The sequence below is a fragment of the Mandrillus leucophaeus genome, unplaced genomic scaffold (assembly GCF_000951045.1).
Source record: "Mandrillus leucophaeus isolate KB7577 unplaced genomic scaffold, Mleu.le_1.0 Scaffold123, whole genome shotgun sequence".
NCBI lineage: Eukaryota > Metazoa > Chordata > Mammalia > Primates > Cercopithecidae > Mandrillus > Mandrillus leucophaeus.
In genome coordinates this window covers 3,433,723-3,458,821 of record NW_012100654.1, presented here as the reverse complement: position 1 = coordinate 3,458,821, position 25,099 = coordinate 3,433,723, and the positions used below count along the sequence as shown (strand labels likewise).

The following is a 25,099-nucleotide window of genomic DNA, read 5'->3' as shown; positions in this document are numbered from 1 at the left end:
CAGCTGGAACGTTCTTTGATAAATTTTGCTAATAGTAGCACAAACATGAGATGAGCCATGGATGACACAGCTTAAACTTCACATTGTCTTCAATGCTCAGGGTCCCACTACCACCTGGAATGTCCCAAGCACTTCCAAAAGGACAAGCCCAAGTAGGTCAGGGGTCTGAAAGAACCACTGTGTCAGACCAACTGCTATATGGTGGGGGCTCATCCAGTAATCAGAAGTCAGAAAGGCTGAAGACACATTCATTACTATTTCCCACTAGATCTGAGGCAACTTAACTTAAGGCTGGGACCCTGGAATACATTTCCATTTTTCTATCCCCAGGCATCATCCTTCTTTTAATCTCAGTTTCTCCATCCAACAAGGGTAGCACATTGCACTGGTGAAAATCATCCTTTCCCTTCTCAGTGGTCAAGTCTTAGAGTGTTTAAGCTGGAAGGGATGTATAGATGGAGTATGAACCTGTTTCCTTCTTCTTTGGTTGACTGAGTTCTTACCAAGTTCCTACTCTTGGCGACCTGGCCAAGGTCCCAAGTGCAGGCAAATCTTCTGGTGTCTGGGCATGGAAGACCTGCTTCTGTCCACGGGGGAGGCATGGGGTAGAGGGATGAAAGCCAGACCAGCTGAAGTTTTCTTACATTTTCTCTTTGCTTTTTCCATCCAGCTTGCCAACTTCCAATTCCAAGCTAAGTATGGTATTCTGCCCACTGGTGCTGCTGCCCAGCCTTCCCCAGGCCCTGTGACTCCTGCACCCTCTCAAGAACCTGCTCAAGGTTTAACTTCTAAAGATAGGACATTTCTCCACACGTCCTCACATGCCCACACTGCCTAGACTAAGCAACCTGTTCTAGAATAAATGTGAAAAGATGCAGCCCACGGGGCTATTGTGAGGGTATAAAGAATGAGGCCACAGACATGGGCTATGTATTTCCTGAAAATGGGCAGGAACGTTTGAATTTGGGGCTGCATGTAGATTTTAAGATATGAATGGAAATTCTTCACATCTTTTATGGTTCCACGAAATAGTAGAATTTTATAACCAAAAGGGGTGTCTTGAGATTGACTGTTCCAATCCAAGTACTTCTTTGTGCTGGTAGGATTTGACAATTGTAAAATCATGACTCAACAGTAGCAGAAACTGAGGCCAGGCTTCCTGAATACTAGGGAGGATTTGTTCCACAACACCTTGTTGGAAGTTAAATGCTCAAAAAGTACTTTTAAATGGAGAAAAACCAGGATACAAAAAAAGTCAATGTATCATACTACTAACAATAACTCCCCATTATAGAGTACTGTGCCCTATATGCATTATTGCATTGAATCCCACAGCGTTCATGAAGGCGGGCATCGTATCTATATTTATGGATAATAAAACTAGGGATTGGTACAATAGAATAACTTACTCAAGGTCAAATAACAAGTTAGAAGTAGAGCAGGGATTTGAAGTAAGGTTTATCTGACTCAAGCCTACACTCGTAACTACTATTGCCTTTCCTAAGGAACACATACCGAAAGGAAATACTTGTGTGCCAGAATGTTAATGGCATGAGGGGAGCGAAAAGACTAATATTCCACTCATATCTACAGCTTGGGGATGTCTTACTGGCTTCAACTTTCCTGGGAAAGAATTCCAAGATGCTGATAGAGCCTCCACCAAAGGACAGAGACCCCCAAAGTTGAGGATGAGCATTTCAAGGATGTGGAAAGCAATTTCACAATATCTCTAAAGATTTCAAATGTGCATACCCTTTAATCCAGCCCTCCCTCGCTTCTGGGAGTTTATCCTACAGATATTCACAGGCATGAGTGAGAAGATGTGGGTACAAGGTTACAAACAATGCTTGTTTGTAAAAGCAAAAGGCTGGAAATCGCCCAATCTCAATCTCTTATCAAAAGAAGGCTGCTTAAATAAATTGTGATTTTCTACACAACGAAACCCCACAGAGCTATGAGAATGAGGAAGCTCACTTGGTGGTGAGATGGGACTAACTCCCATACGAATTCGCTGAAAAACCAAAGTAGGCTGGGTGCGGTGGCTTACGCCTGTAATCCCAGCATTTTGGGAGGCTGAGGCAGATGGATCGCTTGAGCCCAGGAGTTCGAGACCAGCCTGGGCAACATGGTGAAACCCCATCTGTACAAAAATACAAAAATTAGTCGGGCAAGGTGGTGTGAGCCTGTGGTGAGGTGGGAGGATCGCTTGAACCTGGGAGGTGGAGGTTGTAATAAGCCGAGATGGCACCACTGCACTCCAGCCTCGGCGACAGAGTGAGACTCTGTCTCAAACAACAACAACAACAAACAAACCCAACCACACTAAAAAAGCAAGGTATATGATAGTGAGTATAAGAAGTTACTTTTTGTGTTAAAAGGCAAGAAAATAAGAATATATGTGTGTGTGTGTTTATACACTTATGTTTTCATAAAGAAACTTTGGAAGGATACAGATAAAAGCCAATAAAACTGTCCGTTCGTGTTGGTGATGGTGGTGGTGTTTAGGAAAGGGTAAACAGGAATAATGGTGGAAATTAGACTTTTCACTGTGTATTTCCTACTATTTTTTGAGGTGATTGTAGCATATATTCTAAAAATTCAGATAAAAAAGGAAACTGTTAAGAATGCAGATGCTGTGGGGGATGCCTGGCTTGCTGACGCCAGTGTGCATGATTGTATGTGTGTGTGTGCGTGCGTGCATGTGTGTGTACACATGCACCAGCAGCTCAGAGGTGAGGGAGGTGGAGGATTCAGGTGCAGAAGAAACAATGGATTCTGGGAAAGCCTTGGCTGGAGGTCATTTGATCCATCTCCCTGCCTTTGTACAACCCCACAGGGAAAGCACCACTCTTTAATGAGTGAGAAGTCGAAACAGTACCAACAAGAGTAGACCGGGGACATGCGGAGACACAGGAGGGGCCTGAGGACCAGAGCGAGGCTTCCCTCCTGGATTTTGAGCCCCGAGCCGGGGTGCCGCTTATCTTTAATGGGGAAGTCAGGAAGCCGCCCTGTCCCTCCCCTTTGATTCTAAACCAACTTCAGGTGAGAATGACCCTGAATGAAACCAAGAAGCCTAGGGGTAGCTTTGCCCCTTTCATGGGGAGATGAGGGCGAGAAAGGTGCCAGGGTCCTCAAAGATCTGCTGGTTTGTTTTGGAAATAAGCACAGGGCTGCAGCTGGGCTGGTGCTCAGAGGCTCAGGGCCAGCACTGTGCACAGACCTTCGGTTCTGTTTGGTCAGTCCTGGCTGTATGGCTGGTGAGCAGCTTACATATCACACTCCTGTCTGCAGTGCTTTCCATCTCAGGGCAGAGGTAGCTGGGGTAGGGCAGTAGGGGAGACACATTTGGGGGTTCCCTGCGGTGCCCAGGCTGCTGGCAGTGAGCCACTCACATCTCCAGGACCATGACGATGTTGGCCTTTTCTTCGAAGGCATCCACACACTGGACGAGCTTGGGGTGGTGGAGGCAGTTCATGATGCTGATCTCCTGCCGGATATTCTCTTTCTCTTTTGCTGAATATGCCTTGAAGAATTTCCCTGCCCAGATTTTTCGAGTTTTCTTTTCTACAAGTCGAAAGACCTGTCCAAATTTCCCACTGCAAATGAAAGGAGGAAGACAGAAAAGCCACATTTAGCCCAGCTTTCCACTCACTTGGGGTTGGCAAATTATGGCCCATGGGACAGATCTGGCCCATCTCCTTTTATAAGTAAGGTGTTATTGGAGCACAGCCCTGCCTGGCTGTTTGCATGTTGTCTATGGCAGCTTTTGAGCTACAGTGGCAGAGCTAAGTAGTTGTGACAAAGACATATCTCCCATAAAATCGAAGACATAGGCCTTTATGAAAGGCCCAGACTCCTGCTCTAGAGCAATGAGGCACATTTGTTTTTTCTTATCTTTAAACATTTTTTTTTGTAGAAATGGGGTCTCACTCTGTTGCCCAGGCTGGTCTTAAACTCCTGGCCTCAAGCAATCCTCCCACCTCAGCCTCCCAAAGTGCTGAGATTACAAGTGTGAGCCACCACACCTAGCCTTTGAAGCACACTTCTAATGTTGACAAACCCACTGTCAACCTTGGCTGACGGCATCTCTTCTCCTCCCTGTGGTGGAACCCATGAAGATGGGTGGAGACAGCCCTTCCCAAATGCAGAGAATTACTGAGCAGTTGCCTTCTTTCCTTCCACTCCCTACCACTGATCCCCTGGTGATGGCCCAGGCAGGGTCCTGCTTCCCACTGCTGAGAGAGGGGAGAGTGGGGCTCCTCTCTGATGGCACCGACTCCTTTCTGATACTGATACCCGGTTTGCATCACTCCTTCATTTCCCAGAAACCGCTGGAAATACAAATGGAGTCCCACTCCTTTCTCTCCCACCTCTTCTATTCCTCCAGGGACAGGGCTAGGGGCAGATGAACAGCTTGGCTCAGGATTGGGGTCTGAGTGCACTCTATCCTCCACGCCCCAGGGAGAAGCCAGAGTAAGCAGTGCGACCAAGTTCATGAGGGAGCTAGATGACTGCTGCGCATTTAATGGAGCACTAACGCAGGCATTGCTTTACAGTGAGCACCGATCAGCCTCCACTGACTTCTGTGGATCAAATGGAAGGGATACCAAAGATAACTGATCCAGTCTTCTCATTTTATTTTATTTTTAAAATTATTTTATTATTTTTTTTAAGTTCTGGGGTACATGTGTAGGATGTGTATGTTTGTTACATAGGTAAACGTGTGCCATGGTGGTTTGCTGCACCTAACACCCCACCACCTAGGTATTAGGCTGAGCACGCATTAGCTCTTCTCCCTAATGTTCTGCTCCCCCCACCCCCCGCCCTCCCCTGACAGGCCCCAGTGAGTGTTGTTCCCCTCCCTGTGTCTCACTTTAGTCCTGGGCTCTGAACAGAGGCATGGAAAAGGAAGGACTTGCCCACAGCCTTTGCAGAGCTGGGACAGTGCAGGAGCACATGGACAACTCTGCAGAGAGTCCTGGGTGAGTGATGCTTTCATGGGTCCTGCAGGACTCTCAGTCTGGGGAGGAGTCAGGGCCCAGGGAGCAACAGGAAGCTGAGGCACTGAATCTAACTGTGAGACCCACACCACCCCTCACCCTGGGAGCCCAGAGGCAACTTCCCATTCCACTTACGATCCTAATCTCTCTTCGATGTCGTAGACGTCAGATACTTTTTGTTCAGTATTGATTGTCACCGTCCGATAATCAACCTCAGGCTCCTTCTCATCTGTGGGGCACGGGTCAGGGTTGGTGTGAGCCTCAGATGCCCCCACTCAGCTCCCTCCACCCCAAGAGGCTGACCTAAGGACAGGGACTGCACTCACCATCGTCTGAAACCTCCACTTCATCCTTTGGCTCTGGGAGGGCACAAGGAAGGACAGAGAAGACACAGGTGATTAGTACTGAAGGCTCACTGAGAGTACGATGTGCTGGGGGCCTTGCCAGGCCTCAGCATCCCTAGGCAGAAGAGTACCAGGCCCAGAGCTCTGGGCATCCCCTGGGGCTGGTCAGTCCACACAGCAAATAGGGCCTGATGCAGAATGGCAGGTGCCAGCCTCCTCCCTCCACTCAGCTCCACTTCTCCACCAGGTCTCCCCTCCGTCCCATCCTCTCTAGCCCCAGATATAGCCTTCTCCACATTTCATCCAACCCTTCCTGACTTTCAGAACCTATACACAACTGTGACAGTCTCTTTCTCCCCTGGCTCAGAAGTCAGCAACTGCTAATTACTTCTAGTGTCAAATCCATGTAGCCATTTGTTGAACATTGTTGATGGCATCCCAGCACTGGACCAAGCATCTTGAATATCAGTTATTGTGGGCATTCAAAACATATTACACAGAAGGCATGGTCTCTCCTTTCTTATAGCTTATAATTTAGTTCAAGAAGCAAAAACATATATACTTGAAGTAACAATTTACAAAGTGTATCATAATCACGCATATATCACCATGGTTCAAAGTGAATACACAACAGAGGAGGGTGACACAAAATGGGGCAATTGTAAGTGACAGCAATTATTCTTGGAAGAAATGCCTTTGAGTTGTCTTAGAGGAAATTATGGAATACAACAAGGGGGTGAGTAACGTCACACAAATGAAACCAACAGGTATTTGTGAGGCAGGCGGGGGGGGACACAGTCACACCAGCTGCTCCCATGGCTGTGTCAGGAGGGAAGAGGGGTCTGGGGAACAGGAGGGGGTCCCCGGAACAGGGGGGCGTCCAGCAGAGCACACCCACTTCAGAGCTCCAGGCCTTCCTTTGCCTTGATACAGGTTTGTTTGTTGACAATCGAGCCACCTGACCTTGGCTGATTGCCTTTCCCTTCCTGGGCCTTGGTTTCCCCATCTGTAAGAGGAAGGGTTGCACCTGATGTCTCTGGCCCTCGCTAGCTCTGGATGCCATGCTTCGTCTTGTGCTGTGTGCTCCTCAGCCATCGTCTGGGCTGTGTCCCGGCTGACAGCTGGACAACGAATGGGAGGTTTCCCAAGGAAGCAAAACAAAGACAGGAGAGAAAGCATAGAGGGAGGAAAAGGATTTTTAAAGTGTGAGTGTGTGTGTGTGAGAGAGATAGTGTGTAAGGGTGGGCATATGAGTGTGAGTGTGGGTGTGCCTGTGTGAGTGTGTGAGTGTGAATGGGAGTGTGTGTTTAGAGTTCTTAAGATGCCGCTGACAAAGCTTAGTTTTTTTTAAAAACTGAAACTAAACATGAATGGGGTTGGGAAGTATGTTATAATCACAGAAAGGAAATTGCCATGGAAAAATAAAAAAGGATGAGATAGACATGGATACGCAGATAGAGTCTAGCTGAAGGATCAGAGGTGGGTTTCACAGTTACTGTCAGGATGTGGGTGTGGGCCTAACGGATCAACATTCCTAAATCTGCATGCTGGAGAGTGAAGAGTGGCATTGTCCGATTCACAGGTGGAAAGGATGACCTGAGAGCAACGCAACTAGAAGCCAGGAACGGAGTTAGTATTCAGGAGAATCTGATCATTCTACCTTCTAGGGTGGTGAGCCCTAAAGTACATAGTTAAAACCCAAGACAGAAAGAGCAGCTCCTCAATCTACTGCTCGGGCTGTCAGATGCTGTCACAGGGCAAAGCGTGCATGGGCCCCAAACAGAGGTTAGTACTGGGTAGCTGTTGAGAGCGCCCTGGGTGCTTGCCCCGGAGCTCTGGCTGCTGGCAGTCAGAAAGCCACGGTGGAGCTGGAGGTGGCATGCAAGGCCACTGAAGGGAAGGGCTACATCTTAAGACAATCAGAAAAGTGAGGCCTCTGAGGTTGGGAAAGAAGTCTACAGTGGACACAACTTTAAAGAGAATCACACAATTGCCAAGGGTGAGATGAGGGTTTCGGACTTTTCATCAACTCATGACAACTGCACCTTGGGAGAACCATTTAGTGTTCTACCTCGCCCAGGAGGAAGGCTGGAGGGATGTGGAACTCACACATGAGAGATACCGCTAGAATAATAAGTATGTTCAATAGACATTTAGGTTAGTTCAGTGATGGTATTACAAACAGGGTTTTAACAGAAGCACAAATATTGGAGTCAATGAGTGAGGGGACACCAGGTAGACCAGTCACTGGACTAGGTCTTCGACACGGAATCATCCTATTTACTGTCAGGGAGGCCCCTGTCTTGACCTGTGGTGCTGCTGCCTGATATAGTGGTTCACCCGTCGAGGCATCCTTTATTTCTTATTCCTGTGCCCCATTTTCCCGGCGTGGCATGGAGACCAGTGTATTCCGAGCAGCAGAGTGAGAGGGAAAGGAGAGGGCAGCTTTCCTGGCTCGGCGTCAGGAGGAGCAGTCTTGCCAATGGCCCAGCAGGAGGGGCCTTTCCCTGCGTGCCTTGAAGGGAGTATCCAGTCCTAGAGCTGGCCCCTGCCTGTCACTGTGAGTCCAGGTAGACAGTCACAGTGCTAGCCTCTGGCCTCACTCATGAGCCCACATCCACGCCTCACCTTCGCCTCTTACCCCAGAGGTCTGTGGCAGGTCTGATTCTCCTGCTAATGCTCTGGGGGAAGGACCTAGATCATTCTCAAGGAATTCCAGCCCCTCTTTCTAGTGCACTGTGTTCCTTTATGCTGCAGGAAACTCGGATCAAGACTCCGGACTAAGCCAGGAGCAATGGCAAGTGCCTGTAGTCCCAGCTATTCGGGAGGCTGAGGCGGGAGGAATGCTTGAGCCTAGGAGTTCAAGTCCAGCCTGTGCAATAGCGTGAGACCTGATCTCTTAAAAAAAGATAAAGATTCCAGGCTGCTACGTCCCCTTCTGCTTTTCACTTCTTGTCCTGTCTCTCTTCTATTTGAGGGGCAAAATGACCACAAGGGGAGGATGAGAGAGAAGTAGAGGAAAGACCACAGTTCAACTAGTGGAGCTCTTGGTGCATAAAGCGTTGTTGAGAAAGGTGAACTCGTTTCTGTCTTTCCACGAGGGAAGGGGCTAAAATTGTAGCAGAAGGGTCTTCCACTGAACTTAAAAAAGAAAAAAATCTGTTCAGAATGAGCTATGAGATCCATGAGCTAAGTGGAAGGCTATTTAGAGGATAGTTCTGAGATATTTCTGCAAACAGATGAGAGTCTCGTTACCCTGGAGTGTTTGGGAGAGGGTCAGCTGAGTGCTCAGGACCCTCACACGGCACAAGTCCAGTCAGTCCCCCGGACAGAGAATTGTCCCTTCCCGCAGCCAAGGACTGTTGCACACCCAGAGAACACTAGAGGGCACCCAAGCCCCGGAGACGGCCTCTGAGGCCAGGGTGTAGCTGCAGCTTGGGATAGGAGCAGTACAGACTTTATATATTGAACTGTCCTGGGGGTTGCAAGGAGCCCCCAGTTCTGCAAGACGCATCAGTCACAGTAGTTGTTTTGCTAACAATTATACAGACTAGAACAAATTGGGGTTAGGAGCAGGGATGGAGTGGATTTGAGTGACAGCAGGATTCGAGGGGGAGTACAGTTGAAGACCTGGCTGGGCTGGGAGGGGGCGGGGCCGTGGTAAGGTGCTGGCTCTGTGCACTTGGGTTTAGGAGTGCAGTGTCAATTCAGGGACCCTAGTCTTAGGAGTGGCTCCAGCACAGAGAAGCCATTGGAGCTCCATGGGGAACCCACGCTTTGTCTCCCACTGTATCCCCAGTGCCTATGGCAGTGCCTAGAACACAGGAGGGGCACAGAACACATGGTGAATGAATGTGAGGTGAGGGCTAGGGTACAAACAGGGATGCAAATGAGGCAAGAGGACGAAGTAGAAGAGCGAGAGGCAGGAGTGGCGGTGGCTGTGGTGGTAGTGGTGAAGGTCAGAGCCAACATTAGCTGGGCTTCGTGGAGTGTGGGTTAATCAGCACTGCCTTTTCAATATGATTACAGGTGTGAGCCACCACGCCCGGCCTCTTATCCTAAATTTACACTGTCCTTTTCCTGTTCTTCACACAAAACTTCTTGAAATAATATTCCATGCTTCTGGCCTCTCTTTCTTCCATTTATTCCTTAACCAGGGCAACCGTCTTTTCACTCAGTGGAAACTCTACAGACTGATCACAAATATCACTATCAACCAAAGGACTAGATCCGAAGACCCTCTGAGTCCTCATCTCCTTCATCTTTATTTAGCATTGGATGCAGTTTATGAAGCCCTCTTTGCAACTTCTCCCTCCCCTGTTTCTTTGAGACTCCAGCCTCCTCTTGGTTCTCTCCCCTCTCAGTCCTTTCTCCTGGTACTGCAAGTTCCTTCCTCATGGTATTGGTATTGACTTTCTCTACCACACTCTCTGTAACCTTATCAATGCCCATGGTTTCAATTATTAATTAAATAGTAAAGACTTGCAAGCCTGCAGCACTAGCTTAAACCTTTCTCCTGGGCTCTAGACCCAACAGTCTGAGGATACCTTCCCTTGGCTATCCCTCAGATGCCTCAACTCAGCAGGGCTGAAACCACAGCTCCCCTCTCCTCCCAGACTCCCTGTTATGTAACCTCCAAGTCACTCAAGTCAGGAACCTGGAAGGCAGCCTGACCTCTTCCCTCAGTCTAACCAAAGGAACACAAGCTTCAGGACAGACAGCTCTGAGTTCAAGCATCAGCTCGCCAATGACAAGCTCTGTGACTTTGGGCAAGTAGCTTCTCCCCTCTAAATCTCATTTCCCCTATCTGTAAAATGAGGGTAATAACAGTATCTGCTGCATTGGGCTATTGAGATTGGATGAAACGATGCATATAAAGTGATTAACACATTGTAAGCTTAGAGTAAGTGCTCAATACATGTTAGCCATGGTGAATTATAACAATAAACCTCTAGCTGGCTCTTGAATTTGTGTTCAGTTACCCCAGCCAGGAACTGTAAGTCATCTTAGAATCTTCCAGTTCTCTTCCTCAACTCTCTATGCAAAAAGTCCTCAAGTATGGTCAATTCTACCTCCCGAGGCTTGAAGTTCATGCCCTTTTCATCCCTCTCCTGGACTGTCATCCCAGAGGCCCATCTGGTATGGCTGACTGCAGTCTCATCTCCTCTGACCCACCCGCCACTCCAGTGCTTCTCAAACGTTCGTGTGCCTCTGAATCCCCTAAGGAGTGGATCATTTTCAGTCAAGGCCCAGAAGGGCCTGGGGGATCTGCTTGCTAAGAAGCTTCCAGGATGCCAAGACTGCTGGTCCACAACTGCACTGTGAACAGCAAAGCCCTGCTCTTTCCCTAGTTCTCCAAAAACCAGATCTAATCTTCCTGATCCCCTGCCTGAGAATTTTTGATGAACTTCACAACTTCACCTAAAATGCCCTTTTAGCCTTACTTCCTCCTGTTCTATCTCACACAACATATGCCTTGGCCACACACGAGCGTCTGAAAATGCCACACACTGCCATTGCTTTGTAACCTTTGCTCATGCTGTTTCCTCTTGTAGAGTGCCTTTCCTTATATTTTGTGCCTTTTAGAATCCTATCCCACTTTCCAAGACTTAGATTAAGTGTTACCTTCTCCAGAAAGCCTTCCTTGGTCTCCAGGGAAAAATGCTCCATGCATTCTGCTATGTCCCCTTGGCTCCTTGTTTACCCAGCTATAATACCATGCATCCCTTCTCATTATAGTTAGCCATACACACCTCTGTTCCCCTAGATCTTAAGCTCCATGTCTTATCTTTGTGTCCTAAGAATCCGACACCAAGTAGACACTTAACTATGGATACAAGAGGAGGAGAGAAGGGGTGGAAGGTGGAAGAGGAACGTGAGGCCTACTTGAACTCCTGGTGTGCCGCTGAGTTACACACCATCGCCCGCTGGTGGCAGCATGCCACAACTGCTGGTTCAATGTTTTTTGAAATGTCCTAAGTATTAATACTTTTGAAGAATGGCTCAACATCACTGTCTTGGAAACCAAGACCCCAAAAGACCCTGCCAGTCATCATTAATGTTTCCTCAGTTCCTCTTCACCCCTTTCAGTACAGTCCTTACATACACAAGGTCAGTCATACATATTTATTTCAAGCCACTGATGAAGTGAAGGCAGCCTACCTTCAGGTTTCTCTCCTACCGTTGTGAGTTCAGACTCCTGGCTTGGCTCACTGGTTCCATACACGTTGATTGCACGTACACGGAACTTATACTCATGGTCAGGCAGCAGGTCCTGAACGTTGAAAGAGGTGCTGCGGCATGTGGCTAGTTCCTTCCAAGTCTTGTTGGCTGAGTCCCAGATCTCGATGCTATAGGACTGTACGGCACTGCCCCCATCGTACGAGGAGCCGTACCAGGACAGGGTCAGTGAGGAGCTCCGAATGTCAGAGGCACAAGGTGTGCCAGCTGGGGGGTCTGGCTTATCTGGAGATAGAGAAGCACAACATCACCCACACTTTCCAGAACTGCAGGCAAAGGAAGTTTTTGAATTACCTGTGTCATTGGGGAAAGGCAGCCTAGAGAACTCACTCTGAAGTCCCTGGTCCTGCGTCTCTTTCCCTCATCCGCATATCACAGTTAGAGGTATGTACAAATCCACCTGTACCGAAAGCCCCATGTATAACTATTTGCTCCAAAAAAGGTGCCCCCTCCTTTTTATTGCTAGTTTTCCAGTCTACATGCAAGTCATGATTTCCTGTACTTTGCTCAAGTCATAAACATATTTGTCAGAGTAAACAGATCTAGGAAACTGCCAAGAAGGCGTGGACTATTTCCCATCGAAAACATGTTTTGAGAGAGAGACAGTTCAGCTTGAGTGTGTGTGTCTGTCCTTCAGGCCCTTGGCCAATGACCTGTGACATAACTAGGGGTCTGCCTCCACTTTCTCTGGGTCTTGAGAAATGCCTGCCCCAGCAAGGGGCGGTATAGCACAATGTTTCTGTTCTGAAGTCAGACAGATTCAGGTTTGAACACGGATCTGTCCCCACACAGTAGCTGTTAATTGCCCTGTGCCTCAGTTTCCCCATCTGTAAAATGTGAATAACAGCACTTGCATCACAGGTGGTTGTGAGAAATTCTTAGAAGAGTGGCTGGCTTGACTAGTCATTACTGTCAAGATTATTGTAGGAGTTTATTTCTAACTTTATATACTTAAAAATTACTCCTACCCTACCTCTTTTATTCTCAGAGGGCTGTTGAGATATAAATAATTTCAAAAGCAAACCACAATAGCAAATCACAGCCATCCCTGACTAATGGACAGAAAATGAGCTGAGGATACAAATAAGAAGTGGCCCTTTTGGCTGGCTGCCTTCTCATTCAGATGACCTGGCCTCAGAACTAGCAGTGCTGCCAACTTCAAGTCAAATCATGGTAGCCAATACTTTAATGAGGCTCTTGAGTTTTGCTGATTTTATTAGTTGCTTATCTGAGCAAAACTCTCCTATTTTTCAGATTTAGTTTTTGCAGATGGTTGGTTAGCTACAGATATCTCTGTTCATTAACCCTTCATCTCCCCCAATGCTTTTTGAGTTCATGAAGCCTCACAAACTAGCAACTGAGACCATGCTTTTAAGCTATGTCAGTCCCAGCAAATTTGAAACTGGTTTGTTTGCCTGACTTCCTCATTCAGAGAATAGTGCCAATATGTTCCTACCTCTTAGGGTTTTTGCAAGCGTCAAGTCAGCAAACATAAAGTACTTGACCGCTACTCTCCCACCCCCAGCAAGGCAGGAAGGCCAAAGGCAATTTCTGCAAATGACCCTGTGTATATGGAGAAGAAAAATCTGCATGTGTATACATGTATATACATATATACTCATACTCACATTCATTCTTGTCCCCTCTCCCAGCCCTGCTGATCCACATTCCAGCTCAGAATGTGCTGCCTAGAAACTGTCTATCCCCAGTAACCAAAGCCCTGGGAATGATTCTGGGATTGTGACAGAGCCACTTCCCAGTGCTGCCAGTCATGCCAGAGGCCTCCTGTGATGGAACCACTTTCGCTGGCTGTTTAATATGTTCTCTTAGAAAAACTGTTTGTTCTGAGAGATATATTGGCCTTTTTTGAAACATTTCTGGTTTTGGCTAAGATGTTTATTGCTCTAAACTCTCTTAAAGACAAGTGGTTCAAGTCCTCTCAAGACCCAGCTAAGGAAGTAAAAAAGCCTAAAGAGGGATGGAAGACAGAACCACTACTCCTCCCAGAGAAGGCTGCTTGGAAACCATGTGATTGGCCACGGCTGGAGTCGTGTGGGTTTATAAATGAATGCACTCTGCCAACTGATCTTCCTTTTGCTTTGGTCAAGAAAAGAAAACTGAGAAATGGGTGTTGCAGAAGAGTACCCTACCCTGTTACAGATTTGTACCCTACCCTGTTAACAGATGTCTCTTGGCTGAAAATGAGAACCTATACATGACACCTGTGATATATAAGACTTGTCACACAAGAGAAGATGCAAAATTCGGGTAGAGGGACTTTAATTCCAAGTGAAACTCCAACACTTTTAAGAAATTTGCTACCAAATTAAGGAGTTCAAAAAAGACCCAAGTCAGAAGTCCTACGAGATTGGAGGCCTCCCACCCCTCCACCTGCCTTTAGGGCTGTGGGCTGCACTTAATGCTTTCTGTTCTTTCTAAGCTATGAGCCCCATGCAGTGGCTGAACTAGTGAGGGATGAAAACCCTCAGAAAAGAACAGATGTCCTTAGAACAGGGTGCTCCTGTGAGCCTGTCCTCCACAGCGACACACTCAGACTGGGAGGGAGACCCTGGGCATCTCTGGGCGAGGGAGACTCCACATTTCCTCTGAATTCTCCCAGGGCTCCCTGGAGGCTTGATTAACAGACTAGGAAACTCAGCTGAGTCTAAGACAAGAGTCTCCAATGGCACCAGCTCCAGGATTTTCTCCTCAGCAAATGTTCTAATTCCCAGGAAAACGGAGGATCCCGTCCTACAGCTTCCCACTAGAGTAACTGCCCTCGAGGTCTCTTGGTACTCGCTTATTTGAAGATGACCAGTGGCTGTGCCTAGCCCCACCCGGATGTCCCTTCCCTGGGACTTCAGCAGCTGCTGGAAGGACCCCCAAGGTTCATCTACCTGGATAATCCTAGCCCTTGAGAAATGGGTCCTCAGCAGCTAAGGCATTTTTCTTACCAAGAAAACCCAGTAGTCAGTGGCAGAGCCAAAAGGAGATTCCAAAAAGCCTCCGGACCCTCACTCCAGGGCTCAGGACCTTCCAGGCTATCAGGCAGAATGAGCTCAAGAAGGCATCTCGCTTAAGCCTGAGCTGAGCATTAAGATGGGAAATCATGCAAGCTCCAAACTCAGCATTTGGGGATTATTGGGTATTTGGGGTTCTCTCTACTTTGTTTTTCTCCTTTAAAGACGTGAAAAAAGACCTGCTTTTCTCGCGCTGGGTGAGTGACCTTAAGGAATCCATCTGGGTGTGCTGCTCACTGCCCCCTCCCTCACTCCCTGCAGGCCAAGACCAGGGGCGCATGCACAGGAAGAGGCTCTGAGCATCGCAAATTCCTGGGCTGCCTTTTAAAATATAACAATAATAAGTCTCCGAAATAGCTAAACATCACTCATTTAAGCTAACAGAGGGAAAGGCTAGTTTTTTTATCGTTTGAAAAATGGGAGTCAGAGATGATCTGAAAAGAAAGCGTTCCTTTAAAGAATATACAATGAGAGAAGTTTGCTGCTAACAAGGAGGAGTTGTATTAAACTGGCCTTATTTAGCTGGTCTGTAAATGCATGAAGACTGTCTGGAGCAGGCCAAGTGATTCCTGTTTTACCTCATGTACGTTTTACATCTGCTTAATAAACCCTGATCAGAGAATACAGAGATGCCCCTGGAGATGCACAGGTAAATCTGAGCTTCATCTAGGTTTACTCTGAACTAATTCTAAGTGCATGGGCTCTGAATGAATGTGGCTTTGCTGTGTCCATCAATGTGAGTCCTATTTTATTGAGCAATTCTATTCTTAGCTCTTTGAGGGGGAGGCAGACAGAAAGCCTCAGTTCTCCTCCATTCCATTCCCCTCCCAGGACGGCACTTAACATGCTGCTCCTGCCAGCTGGCGGACAGCCACGCCAATGGCCCTGTCAGCACTGGCCGTAGAGAATAAGAAACTAAACCATAAAAGGCCAGAACTGCAGCCCGCGCAGTGGTGATCGGAGGAGGGGAGTGCGTGGCACCGTGCAGGAGCTGGGCATCGTGGGGGCTGGGGGAGGGACGGCTGAGTACAGAAAAGCAGTTCAAAGAAGTTGACCCCAAAGTTGCTTAAGGAGGAGCAGATGAGAGAGAACATCAAAGAAAAGTCTGAACTGATGCTTGCTGATAGGACAGGAGTATAGGGCCAAATCAGTGCTTCAGAACAGATCTAAATGTACCAGCAAACTGGATCACTAGCACCAAGCCTCCACAGGTTCCTGACTGCTTGGGAGGAAATTATTCAAATAAGCACCTGCAGTCACCAAAAAGAGACAGAGTGAGAAAAAGGTTATTCTCCTTTAGAGATGAAAAACCCATGCCCTGACCCCTTTGTACACCAGTCTTCTCCAATCTGAAACTTCTAACCGAAAGAAACAAAAGAACGGGGGTCAGAGGAAGGAAGACAAAGGGAAAAGAGGGGACATGGGACAGGAGGACAGACACTGAGAAATGGCTGAAACAGAACACAGGGTGAAGAAACAAGGCCAGGGAGAGAAACAGAGCAAGAGAGAAGGTAAAGAGGAATATGAACAACCGGGGGTGGGGAGTGGATGCCGGAGCTCAGTCCTCTGTGAATTCCCTCTCTCGGGTCCCCCGTGTCCAGGGACAATCTTCCAGGGGGCTTCACAGTACTTCCTGTCTGGGGAGTTGGGCCAGGGCGTGGAACCTGTGGTCTGTTCTGGTAGCTGGCATGGGCGCAGCTCACTGGCCACCTCATTTGTCTTCCCAGCTCTGTATTACTTTGACCTTTATCCTTATATCTTCCCTATTCACCTGGTTGGACAAGGACTTCTTCTTCCCCTACTTCTTAGGGACTGGAGGGAAGTGCTGCAGGGCTTCCTAAGGCTCAGCATGAGAAAAACGGAGGTACAGACATCAACAACTCCATGGCATGTGGACAGCTCCCCAAAAGGCTTGCATGTCCCTCTCAAGATGAATTTTATAGCCAGAGTGTTCCTTTACCTTTTGGGACATTCTGTACCTACTTCACACTCCCATGAGTGGCACTGGAGGACAAGTGTTTGAAAGTTTAGAGCTAGTTCCCACTTAACCCCTGACGCACTATGTTACTTTGTTCAGATTAGTCCTCAGTTTCTCCTGCGTAAGGCTGGGAAACATCAGCCCTGTCCATCCTAGTCCTAAGGTGAGGGTACGAGATGAAGATGGGGAGAAAAACTGCTTGAGAACTAAGTCAGGGAATCACAGAATGTCAGAGAACAAAGCCAAGGAATCACAGGCCACCAGAGAAGAAAGGTGAGGAACCATAGAATGTCAGAGAACAGAGTCGAGGAATCAGAATGTCAGAGAACAGAATTGGGAAATCATAGAATGTGAGAGCTACAAGAGACCTTAAGAGTCAATGTCTCCAACTTCTAACTTCATGTCTAGATACCTCCATAAGAGAGATTCCAGGGGAAGACTTCTAACCACCGTAGCCACACAAGCCCCGTTACCAACAGATCCTTTTGTTCTGTGTGCCCACGTGTGTGTGCACCAGGAACACACAGGAAAGGCTAGTTTGCAGGAAGTTAAGGTTGGGATCAGCACACACAGCTGAGAGTTTTGCACACTGCATAAAAGGGACCTAGTGGGGGCATCTGGGCCAACCTGTCCTCCCCAAGGCCAGGTCATGAGCTCTGGGGTGAGGCTGGGGGTGTTGTACCCTTTTCACTCTGCCCAGCAAGACCCCTTTTTCTAATTTTCACAAATATACCCTGTAAGGTTGAAAGTCAAGGACAAATGGAAAACCCGCTCGGGTCTCGTGCACATATCAATAAATACCAGGTCAAAGGCTTTCACAAGCACAACATATGAAGGCCCACAATGCATGAGGCATAAAGTCTACTCTCTATCTGTCTGCTCCTCTGCCTGCTCATTATTCCGCCGTCCCAAGCACCCGCCACACGGGGAACAACTGTAACAGAACATGACAACTGTGGGAGACTGGGTAGAAAACTCTCCTGATGCTCCAGGACAGAGCTGACCAGGGTACGAAGACAGTGGTAAGGAAGGAGAGGAAAAGTGAACTTGAGAATCAGTCTGGAGATAGACCCCACTCAATTGTGGGATGAAGGAGGTGATAAGGAAAAGCGAGTGGAGTCAGGGTTGGGGGGTCCTGGTGACCTCAGAACGGTCCCTGCAGACTAATGGGGTGTGGGAGTGAGACCACAGGAAGCTGGAGGGTGCTGGGAGGTGAAGAAGCAGAAATGCAGTAGAGACTCACCCTTGTCAGAGAGAGAACGTAGGGTGGCGAGAGTGAGAGAGAACATTACAGGAGATATTCACGCCTGTGCATCTGGCTAAGATGGCGACACTTATGGGCTGCCGGGAGGAGCCAGGAAAGACGAAGAGGTTGAAGAGAGAAGTAGGGATGGTGGAGTCCCCAAGGGCCTGGGGTCCAGAGCACAGGAGAAGGGAGCAGCCTTCGGTGGGCCCAAGGTGGGCCATCCCCAGAGCCTAGAGGGTGGAGTCAGGATGGGGACAGAGACACCTGTGGTGTGGGGGCCAAGAAGGTGATCAAGTTTATGCCTCATGTCTCGCATTTCTCAAAGAAGCTAGATGTCAAGGTCTGAGGGCGGGGAACTCCAGGAACAGCTATCACAGAGAGGTGTTAATAGAGACAGGGAAAAGGATTTCTGCCTAGCCTTGGCCTCTCTGCTGAGCCTGGAGGTCAGCAGGCTCTAGCAGGGAGTCTGTAGGTTGCCACGATCTTCTTTCTGTAGTGCCTTATAAATCAGGCACAGGAGTGGTGAGAGAGAACGGGTGATGAAGTCCTGAGGCCCACGTATCTTGCCTGGGGGCTCCCTGCCTTCCCCTTGCCCCACGCTCCATGCCACCCAGCCACCAGACTCACCCACGACAGTGAGGTTGACCTGGGCCTGCCTGCTGCCCAGCTTGTTCTCCACCAGCAGTGTGTAGCAGCCGCAGTGCTCCTGGCGCGCGGCCAGGATGGTGAGCTTGCTGCCATTCTCGCTGTTCTCCACCTTCATGTGCTCGCTCTCCTGGATCTAAGGGTGGAGGATGGAGCAGGTGCTCGAGCCTTGGGCCCTTGGGCTAGGAAAGGAAGGGGGCTCCTCCCCATTCCCTACTTCCTGAAGGATGCAGTTGGACAAGCTGTGGGGGGCTCGGTCTAGCCTGGACTCTGCGCTTCCCCCTGAGGCCCCTTCTCTCCTGCATCCAGAGCCCAGCCTTCCTGAGGGTGCCAGGTCTGTGGTGGGCAAAGAGGGTGTGGAGCAGGGGCAGGATGGATGAACGAGCTGAGCACTCACTGCTCCCAGAAGTATCCTGGTCTCCCTCTACCTCTCTGGAATGGGATGATAGGAGAACTCATCTCAGCAGTCATTCACAAGGTCCACTCCAGCGGGTTCTAACCTCTTCTGTGCTGTCCAATGCTGTAGCCACTAGTCACATGTGGCTATTTAAATTTTAACTAGTTAAGTGGAAACAACCCAGATGTCCATCAACTAATGAACAAATAAAATATGGTCTGTCCTGACAATGGAATATTTATTATTAATTCATTGAAAGGAATGAAGTACTGATTCATGCTACAACATGAATGGGCCCTGAAAAGAGTATCTTAAGTAAAAAAAAAAAAAAAAAGAGAAAGCTACATGAGAGGATGACATACTGTATGATTCCATTGATATGAAACGTCCAGAGTATGCAAATTCATAAATACTGAGAGTAGATTAGTGGCTGTCAGGGCCTGGGGAAAGGGGAGGAATGTCTGCTAATGGGTCTGGGGTTTCTTACTGGGATGATGAAAGTATTCTAGAATTAGATAATGGTGATGCTTGCACGACCTTGTGAATCTACTGAAAACCACTGAATTGTACACTTTAAAAGGGTGAACTTTATGGTATATGAATTATATCTTAACAAAGCTGCTATAACAATTGTTAACTAATTAAAATTAAATATTCAGTTCCTCAGTTGCCCTGGCCACATTTCAAGTGCTCAAGAGCCACATATATATGGCTGGTGGCTGCCATATTGGATAGCACAGAGATAATACTTTCTTCATGGCAGAAAGTTCTGAGGGACAGAGCTGGGACTTGGCTAACCATCTCTGAAAAGTGATGAGATTCCATCTTATTTCAGACAACAGTAGTCCAGATGTCGCTCAGGGCAAACATACTCTGGGATTCATGCTCTGCAAAGGCGAGCTTCTTATTTCCATCTTTTGAGACCAGCCTTACTTTCCTCCCTGTTAGTACTAAGTGTTCATCTCTGGGCCTAGGAGAATTTGAGTGGTTTTAAAACAGAGCAACAGAGGGCTCAGAATAAGTCTTCACCACTTCCCGCTCCTGTGCCAACCCACCATTCCAGGGTCTCTGCTGATCATGCGTACAGACACGCACTACCACCGTAGGATTGGTGGAGCTGCTGGGCTCCCCAAGTCCTTTCAAAGCTGGTTGTCCGGAAATTCAAACGTTTTTCCATAGGAACCATTATGATAAATTGTAGCTAGATTTCCGGGTCAGTCAGACACGATTCCATTTATCATACAATTCTTCTATCCAAATACTCACATTTGCTTTTATCCCTTCAGCATGTGGCAAGTTTAAGCAGTTATGACAGACAGGAATCAGCGGACTGACACAGAATCACAAGCTCATGGAGTCTAAGGGTCATCTTGGGTCACTGGCTCGACTTTCCTGACTCTGAATAGGATTCTAGACTGCGCTATCAAATCAGATGAGGGCCATGGATGGTTTCTACTTTTCCCCTCACACTTTTCTCTATTACACAAATTGCCTACAAAGGCAGGAATTATTGGTAGATTCAGAAGCAAAGGTTAGCAAGAACGCAGGTTTGGCAGGTGAGCGATGGTAGGGGAGCGGCCTCTCCTATTTCTAAAGCTATGAAGAGTAAGGCCATTTCCAGCATGGCATTTCTCATCCCTTTCGGTCCAAAGGCTGTGCGGGTTGTTCCCAGCACCCCCAATGTCCACCCCATCCCGTCACTGACCTGCTTTCGGAACTTCATCCAGGTACAGGTGATGGGCTGGGTGCCTGTCACTTTACCAAACAGCTCCACTGACTCTCCGGCGCGTACCTTCTGGTCCTCAGGGAACTGGATGATCTGAGGGGGCATTGCTGAGGGAGGACAGGGAGAAAGTAAGTGAGGCGGAAGGGTCTCAGGCATTCTGATCACATTTGATGCCATTGTCCACAGTGGTCTGTTGGCTTCTCTCTTGGCTTCCAGAACCTTCAGGGTAAGACTGAGGGGCAGTGATCCTGCTGCAGGACATCCAAGTTCATGGACCTGCTAGGTTTGCTCCCCTCTTCATTCTGATTCCCTCAGAAGTGACCCACACGACTTACATGGTATGATTCTCCATTTATTGGTTGTACTGGAATTTGTGTCTTACCCTAATTTTTTGAATTGAGGTCCTAACTCACCTATGAATTAAGCAGCACCTTGCCTTCTAACCTCCAGGTCACCCTGGCTGGCAGGCTTGATTCAAGTCCTCAAGTGTCATCCAGTGGAAAACAGACAAGGGCTCCATAGAACAAAGACACACAGAGCCAGGCACAAAATAGCCCCGAAGGGGTCATGTACACAAGGGCAGAGCAGGGGATGGATGGCAGGGCAGAATTCAAAGAAGGGGCAGGCAGCAGAGTTGCTAGTCCTGTGTGATGCCTTCAACATGGGAAGCAGAAGGAAAGACCAAGCTGTGGAAGGGGACCAGGAGCCAGGCTGTGCAGAGGCTCTCCACGAGCAAACAGCCTGAAAAATGCACAGGTGGAACTGAGGGTGGGGGTGGGGTTGCAGTGGGGTGTCTCCTGGGATCACATACCCAGATGTCAGTCTAGCAAGGTAAAGGCAAAACCCCCATGGCAGATGACTTCTTTGCCCCCAGATAGTGCCATGGCCAATTACCTGCCTTCGGAGGTGTCTTGGGGGCAGGTTTCTTTTTCACAGTTGCATCACCTGGAACAAAGAAGTCCACAAGTTATTTCCTGTAGTTCTGTTTCTTCACAAAGCTCCTGATCCTAGGAAGATGCAGTCTTGTACACTGACCCCTCATCCAGGGAGGACTCTTATTTGAACATGTCTTTTCAGGCTGAGCACAGTGGCTCACACCTGTAATCTCAGCACTTTGGGAGGTCGAGGCAGGTGGATCACTTGAGGTCAGGAGTTTGAGACCAGCCTGGCCAGTGTGGTGAAACCCCATCTCTACTAAAAATACAAAAAAATTAGCTGGGCATGGTTGTGTGCACCTGTAATCTCAGCTATCCAGGAAGCTGAGGCAGGAGAATCACTTGAACCTGGGAGGCAGAGGCTCTTCTGAGCAGAGATTGCACCACTGCACTCCGGCCTGGGTGGCAGAGTGAGACTCTGTCTCAAAATAAATAAATAAATAAATAAATAAATAAATAAATAAATAAAGTAAATGAATATGTCTTTTGAGAGATCACCTTGCTCTTTCATACAGCCAACCTCACGGACAAAAAAGAATATCAGTTCTCAGGGACCTATGAAAGGGTCCCTGAAGCCTCCAATGAGGTTAAAAACTCCCCAAAATGCTTATGCTCCCAGAGCCCTTTTCGAAGATGATAATGCCACACTCATTAACCACTCTCTCACCCTAACTTTCAGGAAACTCAGAAAGGAAATTATGTCATGTCAGATAAACCAACTAAAATTAGCCTTTGGTGTGGATCCAAGGGTCGCAAGCTTCCTTTGGGTCACAGACTGTGGACTGGTGGCTTTCATTTTTTTAAATGTTTGTTGGATGGATGAATGGATGAATGAATAAATGGTCTCCTCCCTTCTTACTCCTACTTCCTCCAAATAACTCAAATGAGAAAAATGACTCAAACAGAAAAGTTATGCAGCACAAACCTATTCACTTGGCTAAATCACAGTATAGCGCATGGGCAAGAACATCTTGAGCTGTCGTCACGGCTTGTTTCATATTTCTTCCATGTCTTTGCTCAAAAGCCATCTAACCTATCTATCCAAATGAAATGAAAACCTACAGGCACACAAATACCTGGATGCGAATATTTGCAGGGGCCTTATTCATAACTGCCAAAAACTAGAAGGTATCCAAATGGATGAACTGTGGTACATTGGTGCCACCAATGAAAAGGAACAAACTACTGATACACAGAACATGGACGAATCTCAATGATTTATCTTTTTCTTCTGCTCAGAGAAGCCAAACTCAAAAGGTCACATACTGTATGATTCCATTTATATGACATTCTAGAAAAGGCAGAATTATAGGAATGGAGAACAGATTAATGAATGGTTGCCAGAGGTGGGGTGGGGGAGGGGTGGGCTGCAAAGGGGCACAGGGAAATGTTTTGTGGTGACAGAACCAGATCTTGACCATGCTGAGAGTCACATGATTATATTAATTTATCAAGACTCACGGAACTGTGCACTAAAGAGGGTGAAGTTCACTGCAGGGAAATTATACCTTAACATAAAAAATGAGGAAAAGCCACCAGTGAGATCTTCCCTAACCACCCCCTACAAACGGCAGCCCTGCCCCCAGGAGCCCTCATCCTTCTCATCTTGCTTTATGTCCCCCACCCCCTACCCCATGGCACTTATCACCATGTGAAAAACTGTATCTTCACTTATTTATTTACTGTCTGCCCTTCTCCTCCCCCTAAACTGTGAGCTTTCTGAGGGCAGGCAGTTTTTTGGTTCACTGCTGTGTACCAATGTGCCTGGCACGTAGTAGGCACTCAGTAACGATTTGTTGAATGAACGAGTGGGCTAATATTGACAACTATTCATCCAGATAGCTTCACCTCTGCAGATGAAGGGGAAGTGGTGTCATTGGCTTGGATATGGGTTGTCCTGTGACCACAGACAAGTTGGTAACTGGTGGAACTTGTTATGCATTTCCACAAGGGGACGCGTGCTGCTGCCCACTGAATGCCCCAGGAGGACTGCGTGAGGCAGCAGTCCCTGACAGGAGCACACTGAGATCACGGAGCGGATGGCTGCCGGCTGTGTGGTTAAGCCCAGGATGAGAGCTTCCACCAAGTTCACTCTGGCTCATTGTCATCATTGATCCATCCGTCCATCTCCAAAAAGTTACTCAGGGCCTACTGTGTGCCAGGCAAATGCCAGTCAGGATACACGACTAACCTGGGTACTGAGGAGGAAACCAAACAATATAAGAAATCAGGCCTCAGGGTCTTAAATGTCAAGGTATGTGGTCCACAGGAAAGAGGAAAGGCTTTTTTTTCGTTTTCTTTTGCCATAAAGGACATTTACAGGATAACTGGCAACATCTGAATAAGGTCAATAAATTAGATGATAGTATTGGATTAGTGTTAATTTAATGTTTTGATCATCAAACTGTGGCTTTATAAGAGATTGTTCTTGTTTTTAGGAAATACACACTGAAGTATTTAGGTGTAGAGGGTATTCTGTGTGCAAATTACTTTCAAACTGTTCATAGTATATACGTATATATATGTGTGTGTATATATATATGTGTGCATATATACTTGTATATATGTGTGGAGAAGTAGAAGGAAGAGAGAAATGGAAAAAGAGAGGGAGAGAAAGAATACATGAAAAACAAGGCCAGGTGTGTTGGCTCACACCTGTAATCTCAGCACTTTGGGAGGCTGAGGCGGGTGGATCACCTGAAGTCAGAAGTTTGAGACCAGCCTGACCAACATGACAAAACCCCATCTCTACTAAAAATACAAAAATTAGCCAGGTGTGGTGGCATATGCCCATAATCCCAGCTACTCAGGAGGCTGAGGCAGGAGAATCGCTTGAACCCGGGAGGCAGAGGCTGCAATGAGCTGAGATCGTGCTACTGCACTCCAGCCTGGGTGACAGAGCGAGACTCCATCTCAAAAAAATAAAAAGCAAACATAGTAAAATGTTAACCTTTGAGGAATCTAGATGAAGGGTATATACAATAATTTTTCATGCTATTTTTACAATGTTTTCTGTGAGTCTCAAATTATTTCAAGATAAATTACATAGAAAGTTATAAAAAAGATGTGTTATTCAGTCAACATGATGTGGCTGTTTGAATGGAAAAAGAACACTGTTGGTGGAGGAGACGGTTAGTTAGAAGGCTAAAAGATAGGATGTAAGATGGACCTGAAGGCTAGGGAAGGTCTGAACTGGAGAAAGGGGAGAACCCACAGGTCAGGAACAGACAGTAGCTCAGAGGTGAGAATCAGGGTGATGTTTGGAGGAGGCTGGCAGAGCACGGGGCTGATATCGGACAGCAGGGGTATGAGGATAGTGGACGCTCTAAATTAAACAGAATTAAGGTGAGGCATAGTGGTTCAGCCTGTAAGCCCAGCGCTTTGGGAGGCCGAGGTGGCAAGATCACTTGAGGCCAGGAGTTCGAGACTAACCTGGGCAACACGGCAAGACCCTGTCTCTATAAAAAACAATAAAAACAGCCAGGTATGGTGGTGCATGCCTGTAGTCTCAGTTAGTTGGGAGGGATTGCTTGAGCCCAAGAGTTCGAGGTTACAGTAGCTATGATTT

At 47.6% G+C, this 25,099-nt stretch overlaps 1 protein-coding gene across 2 annotated transcripts in view; it reads right to left on the bottom strand.

Annotated features, from left to right (window-relative positions):
- Nucleotides 1-25,099, bottom strand: part of MYLK (myosin light chain kinase) — a 226,897-nt gene that overhangs the window by 38,873 nt on the left and 162,925 nt on the right. For both annotated transcript variants that reach the window (XM_011971548.1, XM_011971549.1), the window contains 7 exons: nt 21,491-21,541; nt 20,576-20,703; nt 18,456-18,609; nt 11,507-11,809; nt 5,327-5,359; nt 5,136-5,229; nt 3,393-3,596 (listed from right to left, as the gene is read on the bottom strand). In XM_011971548.1, the coding sequence (XP_011826938.1) occupies nt 3,393-3,596; nt 5,136-5,229; nt 5,327-5,359; nt 11,507-11,809; nt 18,456-18,609; nt 20,576-20,703; nt 21,491-21,541 (967 nt within the window). The remainder of the gene's footprint in view (nt 1-3,392; nt 3,597-5,135; nt 5,230-5,326; nt 5,360-11,506; nt 11,810-18,455; nt 18,610-20,575; nt 20,704-21,490; nt 21,542-25,099) is intronic.